Here is a 13,790-nt window from a genome sequence, read left to right on the forward strand (position 1 = left end):
CTACACAAATGCACACTCTAAGGCAGATTTCATGGCATTGCATAATTTAACAGCTTTCTGTCCAGCATCCTTTCCGCAGCAGGTGCTACATGCATACTCTCTGAATAGACATAGAATGTAGATCTCAAATGATCTCATTTAAATGCTTATTTAAATCTCTTGATATCTTATACACAAAGATCATGGTTGCGATTCTGGTTGCACACCAGAGTACACACCGTCTGAGGGAAGATGATCATATTTCCTGACTTGTGGATCCATCCACCATGTGGCTGGTCCACTCAAGCAAAGCCTTCATTGGATCTCTTGGTGGATTCTTACACCTCATTCACACTCCTCCCTTTCTTTGTTGATCTTCATAACTCAATTTTGTTCTTTAACAGGCAAGTCATCTACTGAAAGAAATCACTAAAGGTGTGCCTGGCTGGCTCAGTCGGTAGAGCATGTGACTCTTGGTCTTGGAATCATGAGTTTAAATCCCATGTTGGGCACTGAGTTTACTTAAAAAAAAAAAAAAAAAAAAAAAAGGAAATCACTAAAATCCTTAAGGGGTGCCAAGTCACTTTTGTGTGTGTGTGTGCCATTGGAACCCAAGAGAACTGGGGACAGTGCCCCTTCATTCAAGGTTGACATAAGCTGTAAATCCCATCCATGATCGCTTATCAGCAACTCCTGCTCCTTCTGAGGGAGGCTGGCCTCCACCAGTCTTTTGGCATTCTGTGTAATACTGGATACATCAACTCATCCCTCTTCTTCTCCTCCTCCTTCTTCTTTTTCTTCTTCTTCTTCTATTAATTTATTTGTTTTGAGAGAGAATGAGAAAGGGGAGGGGCAGAGAGAGAGGGAGAGAGAGGATCCGAAGCAGGCTCCAGGCTCCAAGCTGACAGCAAGAGCCCGGTGCAGGGTTTGAACCCACAAACCATGACATCGTGACCTGAGCCAAAGTCAGACACTTAACTGACTGAGCCACCCAGGAGCCCCAATTCATCCTTGTTCTTAACTAAGCCCCATTGTCTTTTCCCTGGTGACTCTTTCATTATGCAGGGCAGAGCAAGGGTCAGGCAAACTGGCTGATGACAGCTAATCCAGGGAACTTGGAAAAAAGGTGGTATGAGTAGCACCCCTCTTCCACCTCTGTCAAGTATTCTTGCCAGAAAATCAAATCTGAATCAGCTCATGCCTCTCCATCCTCTATATCACTTCACAGGAAATGTAGGGCACAGAGAAATATGTGAAATACACCATGATGAGGCAACTAGCAAAATCCAAAATATGGGAAATCCTACAGGACAAATGATTTGGTCGGTGGAAACAAATTACAAAAAGGGAAAAAAAAGAGATTAAGGATTTATAGATTTAAAGATATTGAAGAAAGAATAGAGTAGATAGAGAAAGGAACCGTAAACGTCTTTAGTTGTGACAACAATATAACTATGGGTGTAAGTAAGGAGTCCTATCTTTTATGGTACTATTTACAGATGTAAGGACAGGTCCGGGATTTGCTTCAGAATGGGACATGAGGGGGCTGTGGATGTAAGCAGATTGGCCACGAATGGAAAATTGGCCATGAGTGGAGCTCAGTGATGGATGCTCCAAGGTCCACTGTACTAATTCTCTATGTTGAAGTTCTCCGTAATAAGTGTTTAGAAAAAAGATTGGGTTAAAGTCAGACATTAAAGTCACTGAAGGTTCTGGGCAGGTGTTTGAAGCCGAGGTGAGTTGAGTGGATCAGAAGGAGCGCAGCTGGTGACCTGAGTGGGGAAACTGACTTGGGGCAGAGCTGCACCGAATGCAGTCTGAGACCCCTGAGTAGGAAGGTTTAAGTAGACAGATGGGAACCTGGGGTCGGAGCCTGGAAGAGGTCCGCAGTCCTATACTTAGGACAATTACAGCCACAAGCACAGAGAAGCTTTCAAGAGTGCAGAGAATCAGTGATCACACCCTAGGGAATGAACCACCTTAGGGTTCAGAAGGAAAAAAAAATAAAATTAAGTCTGCTGAGCCAACAAGGCAGATAATTAGCCCAAGCCTCCTCCTAAAGTTTCCGTTAGTTGTACTAAATGATAGGAGCACTTGTCAGACAGATGAGCTGCATTTCACTCTTGCCGCCCAGAGATTTTCTTTTCATTTTTTCCCCCTGGGTAAGAGAAATAACTCAGAATATGTATTTTAAGGACAAAATCAGGCTCATCGTCTCTCTGAACTGCAACCCGAACTTCCCTCTGGGAGTTTCACTGTGCCATTTTGAAATGGTTTCAAGAGCTACTTAGACTTGGAACTGGCTCTTTAGTCTGTGTGCCCAACTCCATTCTGTACCACGTTCGGGCCACATACCTAAGCCGTTTTAACTGGACCCGAATGGGAAGAGACAGAGAAACAGTTCTGTCTTCCACTGTGTATTTTCAAGGACTGACAAGGAGGAGCCAGGTCAAAATAAACCTGGCCCCTGGAACACTGTTCTCCATCCTGGTGCCCATGTTCTGGTCCTGGAGGGTCAGCCCGAGGGTCTCACCTCTCCAGACAGTTGTCTTTCTCCTCCAGTTCATCCCAGTAGTTATTGCACTCTGCTTACAAGAAGTCTATGGAAGTGATGGTATTTTAAATGTTTATTTTTTTTTAATGTTTATTTTTGGGAGACAGAGACAGTGTGAGTGGGAAAGGGGCAGAGAGAGGGAGACACAGAATCTGAAGCAGGCTCCAGGCTCCAAGCTGTCAACACAGAGCTGACATGAGGCTCGAACCTCGAGATCAGGACCTAAGCCCAAGTTGGCACATAACCAACTGAGCTACCCAGGCGCCCCGGAAGTGACAGTATTTTAAACTTCGATGCTCACCTGCCCTGGAGACACCTTGCTTTCAATGGTTGTCATTCTACACAAATGTGTTTGGAGCAAGGATGGAACAAAGGATGATGCAGGGAAATGAGCTGCAAATAGCCTCGCAGAATGAAACCGTCTTGAACAAAAATGTTAGGGATTTGAATTTGGTGGTGTCGAAAAATACAAGTCCAAAAGGGGGCGTTACAGAACTGCTTGCCCACGGTTGGGATAGTTCGCTATTGTGGTTCCGCACACCCTACCGCGGTGATCTGTGCATGTGTGTATTTCCCCTGCTAGACTAAGTCTGAATTCAGGACAGCAAGTGTGTCACCAGTGTCCAGAGAAGTGGCTGGCTCACAGCAGGATTCCAATGTGACTCAGTGAACATGTGAACGAATGCACAAATAGCTCTGAGGATCCGGTCTTTTAGAACGTAAAAATTATGCAGTGAAACCTTGGATTGTGGGTAACTTGTTCCCTGAGTGTTCTGCAAGATGAGAAAATAATTCTACTAAATTTTGAGAAACAAATGATGTCTTGCAATACAAGTAGTACGTGATACCAAGTGTCACATGATCACAAATGAGCCAATGGTTCTTGATACATGAGTGCTTTGGTTTAGAAGCCTGTTTACAGAACGAATTATGCTCACAAACCAAGGTTTTACTGTAAATGTGATTTAGATGCAATCCTTTCAAAATTCCTCCAGGGTAGGACATACACATTTGTTCCATCACTTAAAGCATTTATTTAATTTATTTTTTTAAGTTTATTTTCTTAGTAGTCTCTATACCCAACATAGGGCTTAAACCCATGACCCCAGGATCAAGAGTCTCATGCTCTTCTGACTGAGCCATCCAGGCACCCCAAAGCATTTTAATTTTTAGTCGAGTTTCCAATGTCAGAAAACAACGGTACTTTCCCATGATAGTATGATGATTGAGGTAAACTGATGAGATAAATGAAAGGCACTCCCATTTTTCCTTAAAGAGTAACAGCTGTTATTTCCGAGCCCACAAAGAAAATAAGAAGTTGGCCTACATTTCCTCCTGCAACTCAGTCTCTCGGACTAAACTTGGGATCTGTCCTTTCTAGGCACTGAGAGAAAACGATGCCACCACTCTACTCCAATCAGACCGCCTTCCCCAAGCAGGTGTAGCTGTGACAGTGGTCACTCCCGATCTTCCCCTTAATCCCCTGCAGAACTTTCCTGGCCCCCCAGGCCACATGGTGCCTTGCTTGTCCCCAGTTTCAGCACACACCCTTCGCGCTGCGAGGCAAGGCAGGATGTGAACACGAGGCTGCCTGCCCCTCTTTGCTACCAAGTGTGTCCTCCCCGTCTCCCATGCTGGGTCTTGTAAGAGGATGAGTTAAGCATCCTGCCAAAGAGAATTGTCCATGATTTATTGTTGCTGATAGTGTCCTTTATGTATTTTACACATCATCTGAAGACTTGCCGAATGAAATGACCTCAGACATCGTTTAATACAATCTTCTAATTAAAATTTTTTTTTAATGTTTACTTATTTTTGAGAGAGACAGAGCGTGAGTGGGGGAAGGGCAGAGAGCGAGGGAGACAGAATTGGAAGCAGGCTCCAGGCTCTGAGCTGTCAGCACAGAGCCCGACATGGGGCTCGAACCCACAAACCATGAGATCATGACCTGAGCTGAAGTCGGATGCTTAACCGACTGAGCCACCCAGGCGCCCCTAAAATCTTTTAATTTAAAAACTGACCTGGGGGGCCTTGATGGCTCACTTAATGTCCGACTCTTGATTTCCGACTCTAATGTCTGACTCACGGTTCCTGAGATCGAGCCCTGCGTTGGGCTCTGTGCTCTCAGCCCAGAGCTTGCTTGGGATTCTCTCTCTCTTTCTCTCTCTCTCTCTCTCTCTCTGCCTTTCCCCTGCTCTCTCTCTCAAGGTAAATAAACATTAAAAAATAATAAGAAAATAAAAACTGAAAATTATCAAAGCCCACGGTCTACACTAGAGTTCACTCTTGGTGTAGTACACTGTATCGATTTGGACAAATGTAGAACACACATCCACCATTAAGATGTATTTTCTCTTTCCTTAAAATCCCCTGGGCTCCACTTCTTCACTGCTCCCCTCCCAACCCCTGGCAACCAATGATCTTTTGTCTCCACAGTTTGGTGATAACATACCAGTGTATTCCATCAATTACAGCAAATGCACCACTCTGGTAGGGATGTTGATAATGGGGGAGGCTACTTATGCGGGGGAGCAGGGGGGAGATGGGCTGTTTCTACACCTTCTTCTCAGTTTTTCTGTGAACATAGGATTGCCCTAAAAAAAAAAAAAAAGTCTTTTAAAAGAATAACAAAGTTGAGGGGCGCCTGGGTGGCTCAGTCGGTTAAGTGGCCAACTTCGGCTCAGGTCATGATCTCGCGATCCGTGAGTTCAAGCCCCACGTCAGGCTCTGTGCTGACAGCTCAGAGCCTGGAGCCTGTTTCAGATTCTGTGTCTCCCTCTCTCTGACCCTCCCCCGTTCATGCTCTGTCTCTCTCTGTCTCAAATATAAATAAATGTTAAAAAAAAAAATTAAAAAAAAAGAATAACAAAGCTGAGACTTTGAGAGGTTAAGTGGACCAAGGTCACAAAGATGGTTCACAGCAGACCATCATTAGAACCCAGAGGGATCTTATGTTGCAAGCTTTATGCATCACACATTAGGCTACCTGGCATCCGGTAATAACATAAAAAACTCATAAAATAGTGTGCATACATGGTGTGCTATTTCTTTCTTTAAAAAAATGTTTTAATGTTCATTTATTTATTTTTGAAAGAGACAGAGAGTGAGTGTGAGTGGGGGAGGGGCAGAGAGAGAGGGAGATACAGAACCCAAAGCAGGCTCCAGACTCTGAGCTGTCGGCACAGAGCCCGAGGCGGGGTTGGAACCCAAGAATTGTGAGATCGTGACCTGAGCCGAAGTCAGATGCTTAACCAACTGAGTCACCCAGGCACCCCCATGGTGTGTTATTTCTTAGAAATACAAGTGAGAAATAGAGTTGGGGGACCCCCCCCTCCAGGTCCAGTTTAATCAGCAGCTCACGTGAGTGGCAGAGAAGTGAGGGTCTGTCCTAAAGTGTACATCTGGGGTGTGTTTTCACCACCCGAAACACCCCCCGCCCCCACACACACACATGCCAGCACTTCTCTACTTTTGCTGGTGCTGTGCTCTGTGCCTGGCGGCCCTTCTCCTTCATCCCCAGCTCCTAGCTCCCCAACCCCCAGAAGCAAAGCAGTCATTCACCTCTCCTCCAGGCTTTCTCTGGGCAGAAGGGATCCCCCTCTTGCACTTCTGGACCCCGAGTGCTTTGCAAATGACTCCATTAGAGAATGTGTAAGCCTGACGGTTACTCACTAGCCCCCCAAACTGTGAGCATCATCACAGTAGGGTGGGTCTCCACCATCTTTGTATTTCCAGAAACCAACTCCATGATGGGGTATAGTTTACAAGCTCCACAAACTGTAGAGAGGATACAGACTTTATTTCTAGGGTGCAGTGTGAGACTACAAAACACTATAAAACAAAAATACATAACAGCTACAATGAAGCAGCTGACAGAATATATCGAATATTACAGATTTAAAAGTTCTGATAGGGCACAAACTATGTATCACTAAGACGTAAAAACATTTTCCCCTTTACTTTAGAAAAAATGCCAATAGGATTGTAATTTTTCATCATTCTGAAACTTAGTAAGCATTTAGGTTAGTCATAATAATAATGGGGAATCATTTGTTTTAAAAACAGAAAACCACATGAAATATACAAAGTATATGAAGAACAGCTTGGTCCTGACTCATGGGGGCTCAAAGGGAGTAATTTTGGATGGTTTTAAGGCCATTGGTTATGAGAAGAATAGAAGGCACAGGTTAAATATAAACCTGAAAAGGAAATCTAATAGTTTTAGATTTTAATTACATATGATCAAAGCAAAAAAAGCAAAGTCAGGCAAATAGTTAAAGCTTATAGTCTTTGTGCCTCAGTCCCAAAAATTACATTAACTTGTACCAAAGCAAACAACTGTACAATAACGAACTTTGCAGTTTCAAATAACCAATTTTTAAATTCAAGATTTAAAGAGATAAAATGAATGTTAGTGTACTGAACAAAGATGATGAGGCTGTTTTCTCCTAGCATGTAAACACTGTACAATGATGGATTATTACAACTAAAAAGTTTTAGATGAAAAATTTTCTCTTTTTAAAGTATCTTTTGCTCCACTTTATAGGTTCCTGTTTTTCCCTAAACATGAACAGGACATTCAATTTGTTTATATATTTTGCTTTATAAGCAATTGATACAAATGTAAATATACATATACCTAAAAAGTGGTTATCCTATGATATGACAGCCCAGAATTTAGTAATTGAATAGGTTTTCTGGTGATTTTAATTATTCATAAAAAGAATGATAGAGAAGACACATTTGTTATTTATTCTAATTAAAGCATATGAATTACAGTACAGTTTTGAAAGTTTGCTATTTTTAAAATCTTCATTTTTTTTTAATTCAGGAAATGCCCAGACTTAACCTTTTAATAGGAATTAAATTTAATTGGTTTCTTGGGTTTGGCCATCTTTTCTTTATTCGTCTTAAAGGTAAAAAAATAGAACAATGAGGAATGTAGGCCTATTAAAAAAATATAAATACTTAGAGCGACCATTTAAATCATTTGGTCCTCAAAAATATTGCTTAATTAATCACCGGTAGCTTGATTGTAATTACACCTATGGCTGATATATTTCACTCTGCCTTTGGTTGCAGGTTGTACTTTTGTGGCTGGAAAAAATGTTCCTCAATAGCACTGACTAGTTCATTGAGTTCCTTCTTCAGCTGCTCAGGATCACTGGAAGATAAGAGGGGAAATTCCAGGTCAGTGGATTATTCCAAAGCATATTTTAAGTTCTCCCTGCATTGGCCAAGTTAACACTGAAATTTAACCTTAAGAGGAAGGCTAAATCAGACAAAACAGAACTCCAGTGACTTAAGCATGGGAATGTATCTGTTGACTTGGACAAAAAAAAAAAAAAAACCAAAAAACAAAAGAAAAACCATGAGACAATATCCATTATTTCCCCCAAAGGCTTTCCCAAGGTCTCTCCTAGAAATAAAATCGTCCCTTTGCATTTCTTACAAGAATTTTTAAGAAGCACAGTTTTTGCCGTAGCATCCCTGTAGGATCTGCAAAGTTTGTACCTAACAGTGCAAAGAAAACTTTTATAACTTCAATTGTCATTCAATCCTGTTAAACTTTTACCAATGACCCCTCTGTTAAGTCCTCAGTCTCCCAGGATAGGAACGTTCCCGATGCAGTTTGTCTTCAGAATATTGGAAGCTAAGCAGCAAGGAATGGGAGCCTCCTAGTGGGCCTGCTAATCACATACCAGGCACTCAGTTCCCCCAGCTTTTCTCCTTATTCTACCTCCAGGGTCACAACAAAGTATAAGCAAAAATCCAGGGAACTGGTTCCCTCTAAGGAAACCAAACTTTCAAGCATGCGGACAACACTCATTTACATGCAAACAATTGGAAGGTAGATCATGATAAAATGAATTAGACAGGTTTCCAGCAGCCCATGTTAGGGTCAGGCTCCTAGCACGGTGCGTTTACTGGAAGGACTTTAAACCAAAAAGCTGAATTGAAAAAACCAAATCCTTCAATTCTAACTTACATTACTTCATAATCGACTGTCTTTAATATATGCAACTTTATCTAAATGGAAATGGCAATTCTTGTAATTAGTTAAGTTCATTTTTACACTGTGAGAGCTACTCGGTACAACTAAAACAATCCATTTTATTGCAGACATGAATTCTGGCTCTACTACTAGCTGTATGCCCTTCTTAGCCTCTCAGAGGCCCAGATTTCTCATTTGTAAAATTGGGATAAAGACTTTATCTTCTCAAGAGAGTTGTTGTGTAGATTGAGATAAATTATATAAAGCAATTAGCACAGAACCTGGCCCAAAAACCTCAATAAATGTAGCTGTCATTAAAATTATTTTTACCCCCACTGGTAACATACAAGGTAATTATGCTTCATAAATACACATGAATCACATTGGTTGTTATTTCCTTCTCCACAAATGTGTTTTGAAGAAAACAACATTTCTCAGGAAGGCACACAACTAAACAACTACTGTTTTTTTTTTTTTAAACAATATACCTAAAATTAAACTCCCCAGTGAATACACAAACACAAATATATAAGTACAGTGTATATCTCCTACTGGTTTTGTTTCTCTGTTAGAAGCTTGCCTGATATAATTGTTACCTAAATTGTGATATTGTAATCCAGTATCCAAGGAATTCCAAGAATTCCTTAGAACATCCTTAGAGCATCCTTGTTCAGTTGTACTGAGGTCTGCAGCTTATTTTCAAATGGCTCAGGAAAAAACCCTGCATATACAATACAGGTACAAAACCTGCATATACAATAATATATGTGAGAGATAGCAAATATTGCAAAATGTTAGCGACTGTTTAGGTTAGAGTAGGCTAACTATGGCTGGCAGTCTGTTGACAGCCTGTTTTTATAAATAAAGATTTATTAGAACACAGCCACACCTATTCCTTTGTGTGTATTCCTTCTTTCTGCTTTTGAGCAACAGCAGAACTGAGTAGTTGCGACTATATGGCTTGTAAAATCTACAATATTTACTATCTGGCTCTTTACCGAAAATTTGCCAACCCTTGGTCTAGGCAAAAAGTATGTGGGCATTCGTTGAAAATTTCCAAAATAAAAAGTTGGACAAAAGACATCTACCGATCAAAAAATATTTTGATCAAAAAATATTTTAAGCAGGACTTAAACTTGAAAAGGATTTTCCATTCTAAAGGATGAGTAGGCTATGGAATTCTATGAATAAATGAAATTGATGATATAAAATACAGCGATAATATTAAGGTGATCAGACAGTAAGGAAACCTTAGCCATGGCTTTATTGCTCTTGTACGTTAGGTATGCTGGTAACTTGCTTGAGCCCTGATAGCATATCCGTGGACTGACCTAGTGCCCAATGTCCCAATTAGTAAATTAGAACAGCATTTTGATGAATATAATAAAAGGACAATTTTTCTAAGTGTCTTCAGGAATTTGTAAACTAGTATTTGAATTTAAGTCCACCCAATAAGCCATGTGAAAAATGTAAAATACCAGATCCTTAAACATTAAATAGTATTGTTATTATAAAGTTTTCCAAATTATTATATCTTCACAGAGAAATGACAAGGAAGGAACTAATATATAGAGAAAATGGATCTTTAAGTTGGACTAATGTCCCTTTTTTTTTTTTCAGAAGAAAGGCATAGAAACATGAAAACATTACGTGAGAATGAGAATTACAAAGAAATGTCTGGAAAAACTCATACCAGATAGAGTAGCAAACAGCTTACTATTTAACACACATAGAAACAGTGACACTTGCACAATATTACAATCAAATGTTGGTAATACAGAATGCTTAGAAAATGGGAAGCTTTATGTGTTTGTTCAAGCTGCTTACTAGCTGAGTTTTTGCCCTTTCAGCACAAAAAGGTTTTGAATGGGAATCTGTAGCAAAATATAGGACACAGTCTATGACTTTTTAAATATATTGGACTATCATGATATTTAAGAGCCATTATCATGACTTTAACTGTTGACCTGGGTCTCTTATTCAGAAGAAGATTCAGGGCCCATTTGGAAGTGGAATGCTATTTCCCTTATGATAAAGCAGTAAACATTCTGAGTTACCGTGTCCATGTTTTATGTTTTTGTTTTGTTTTAATGTTTCTTTCCTTGCTATCAGCAGTCATTTCTTCCTGTCCGAGGAAAGTCTAACACTAATGATTCTGCCCCCACCTCTCTAATTTGCTACATTTAATCTGCTACTGGCTGGCCAACTGAAGATGCTCAGAAAATTTCCTCTGCTTTTATTTCCACATAGTGCAAATTGGATTCACAAGATCAGAAAAACTCTGCAATGAGCAAGGCTTTGGTTGGGAAACATCAGATCCATGCTCCTGACTACAGTACTGAGCCCTGGAAATGTGACTAGTGGGACTGAAAACTGAATTTAAGTTTAATTAACTGACTTTCAAATTTAAAAGCTGAAATTTAGGGGCACCTGGGTGGCTCAATCAGTTGAGCATCTGACTTTGGCTCAGGTCATGATCTTGTGTTCATGGGTTTGAGCCCCGCATCGGGCTCTGTGCTGACAGCTCAGGGCCTGGAGCCTGCTTTGGATTCTGTGTCTCCCTCTCTCTCTGCCCTTCCCCCGCTCATGCTCTGTCTCTCTCTGTCTCTCAAAAAATAAAATAAAACATTAAAAAAAAAAAAAGCTGCCATTTAATTCAATTATTGGAAAACTGAAGTATGTTTGGAACAACTTAGGTATCCAAATCTATTTTTTCAATGGTAAATTTTATGAACTCTTAATACATTTGACCCTTCAACAGCCTGGGATTTAGGGCATTAGTGACCCCCCCCATGCAGTCAAAAATCCATGGATAACTTTTTACACCCCAAAAAGTTCACTATTAATAGCCTCCTTTTGACTGGAAACTATACCATAACATAGACAATTAACACATATTTTGTTTGTTACATGTATTCTTGCAATACACTAAAAAAGTTATTAATAATAAGAGAAAATACATTTATAATATTATACTGTATTTATTTAAAAAATCCACATATTGAGGCGCCTGGGTGGCTCAGTTGCTTAGGCGTCTGACTTTGGCTCAGGTCACAATCTCACGGTGCGTGGGTTCAAGCCCTGCATCAGGCTCTGTGCTGACAGCTCAGAGCCTGGAGCCTGCTTTGAATTCTGTGTCTCCCTCTCTCTGCCCTTCCCTACTCACGCTCTGTCTCTCTGTGTCTCTCAAAAATAAACAAACATTGAAAAAAAATTTTTTTTAAATTCCACATATAAGTGGACCTACATAGTTCAAGCCTGTGTTGTTCAAGGGTCAATTGTATGGAACAAGTGTTTCTTAAAAAAATCAAGCATTTTAATTGAGATATGTGGTGAGTGTAAAATAGTAAATGGATCTTGAAAATGTGATAAAAAGTAAAATATCTCATTAATTTTATATAAATTATATATGGTATAATAACAATATTTTCATGTTAAGTAAAGTAGAATAAATTACTAAATTAATTTTACCTGTTTATTTTTACTATTTAACTTTTTAAAAAAATGTTTATTTATTTTTGACAGCGAGAGAGACAGAGTGCAAATGGGGGAGGGGCAGGGAGAGAGGAAGACACAGAATCTGAAGCAGGCTCTAGGCTCTGAGCTGTCAGCACAGAGCCCGATGCAGGGCTTGAACTCATGGTTTGTGAGATCATGCTCTGAGCTGAAGTCAGACGCTCAATTCACTGAGCCACTCAGGCGCCCCTCTTTTCACTACTTAAAAATGTGTCTAGTAGAAAATTTCAAATTGCATTATGTGACTCACATTTTATTTCCATTGCACAGTACTGACTTAATTAGTCTTTAAACAATTTTTCCTGATTCTTTACTCCGAATGGAGAAGTGCTAGTTACCTGGGGGTTAAATGAGCGTGCAGGGTCACATTTACACAAGCTAACTACATGCACCATGGTTGTTAAAGTTTAAGATGTTATGGTATTGCAAAGTAAACTCAAACCCTTTACCAAGGTCACAAAAACATGACCCTGAAGCTACCAGACCGTCAGCTTTTTGGAGGCAAGACTCTTTCTGCTATGGCTCTTTATCCTCCCCAGAACCCGGCACAGACTTATGCACAATAGATATTCAAAGATATTTGTTCAAGGCATGTACAGTGGAATGTAAATTATTGGGGTGCCTGGGTGGCTCAGTCGGTTAAGCCACTGACTTCGGCTCAGGTCATGATCTCTCGGTTCATGAGTTTGAATTCTGTGTCGGGCTCTGTGCTGACAGCTCAGAGCCTGGAGCCTGCTTCGGGTTCCGTGTCTCCCCCTCTCTCTGCCACTCCCCCGCTCACACTCTGTCTCTCAAAAAGACATAAATATTAAAAAAATGTTTTTTTAATTATTGTATCAGAGACAAGGAGAAAAAGAGAAAAACTCATTGGTGCTAGTCTCAAATTAAAGTATTAGAAAAAGGAAACTGTATTACTATTATTGAAATCTGGAATGAAATTTCCCCATACAAAGAAAGGTAGGACAGAAATAAGTAAGTAAAAATGAGCTCCTATGTCTGTGGATGCTCCAAACAGCTGTTAATATCACAGTATTGCTGCAGGCTTTGAAACAACATTCCTAATTAAAGTACATAACACTGGCAAAGCAAAAGGTTTTACTTAGCACTTGTGCAGAACCAATTAGGAACTTTAGGGCACAGCAATCACACGTGCTGCCGTGGATATCATACCTATTTCCAGGGGGGGCACACAGTTCCGAATAGTACTTGATCTTGGGTTCAGTCCCGCTGGTCCGCATGGTGGCCACGCCCCCATTAGCAAAGGTAAAGGTGATCATTTGGCTGCTTTTGCTAGTAGGGAGAACCTAGGAATAAATTTACAATTTATACATTTAAATTGTAACATGAACTGTTCTGGCTCAAATAATAGTTTCCCCCTGTATAGGCAAGAAAATAAATGCCAAGCAAATATACTGGTTTAAGAGAAAAGGATACTTTCGAGGAAATAAAAAAAAAAATTCTTCTTCTGAATTAAATACTAAATAATAATAATCATAAAATGATTTGTGGAATTAAGTAACTTGTATACTTGCATTTTACCTCCCTAGTCTTGTTAATTAAAGCTACTGAAGTTTTTGGGTTTTTTTTAAAGATTTTATTTTATTTTTAAATGTTTATTTATTTATTTTGAGAGAGAGAGACAGAGAGTGAGCAGGGAAGGAGCAGAGAGAGAAGGAGACGGAGAATCTCAAGCAGGCTCTACACTGACAGTATGGAGCCAGATGTGGGGCTTGATTTTACGAACTG

The 13,790-nt window shown here is 40.1% G+C and overlaps 1 protein-coding gene across 1 annotated transcript in view; it reads right to left on the reverse strand.

Moving 5' to 3' along the window:
* Window positions 1–6,311: 6,311 nt before the first annotated feature.
* Window positions 6,312–13,790, reverse strand: part of PGM2 (phosphoglucomutase 2) — a 38,068-nt gene continuing 30,589 nt past the window's right edge. The window contains exons 13-14 of the mRNA XM_019414393.2: window positions 13,215–13,348; window positions 6,312–7,697 (exon numbers count right to left, since the gene is read on the reverse strand). Coding sequence (XP_019269938.2) covers window positions 7,595–7,697; window positions 13,215–13,348 — 237 coding nt within the window. The 3' untranslated portion in view covers window positions 6,312–7,594. The remainder of the gene's footprint in view (window positions 7,698–13,214; window positions 13,349–13,790) is intronic.

The sequence above is a fragment of the Panthera pardus genome, unplaced genomic scaffold (genome assembly GCF_024362965.1).
Source record: "Panthera pardus isolate Hobbes unplaced genomic scaffold, ASM2436296v1 HiC_scaffold_13, whole genome shotgun sequence".
NCBI classification, from domain to species: Eukaryota; Metazoa; Chordata; class Mammalia; order Carnivora; family Felidae; genus Panthera; species Panthera pardus.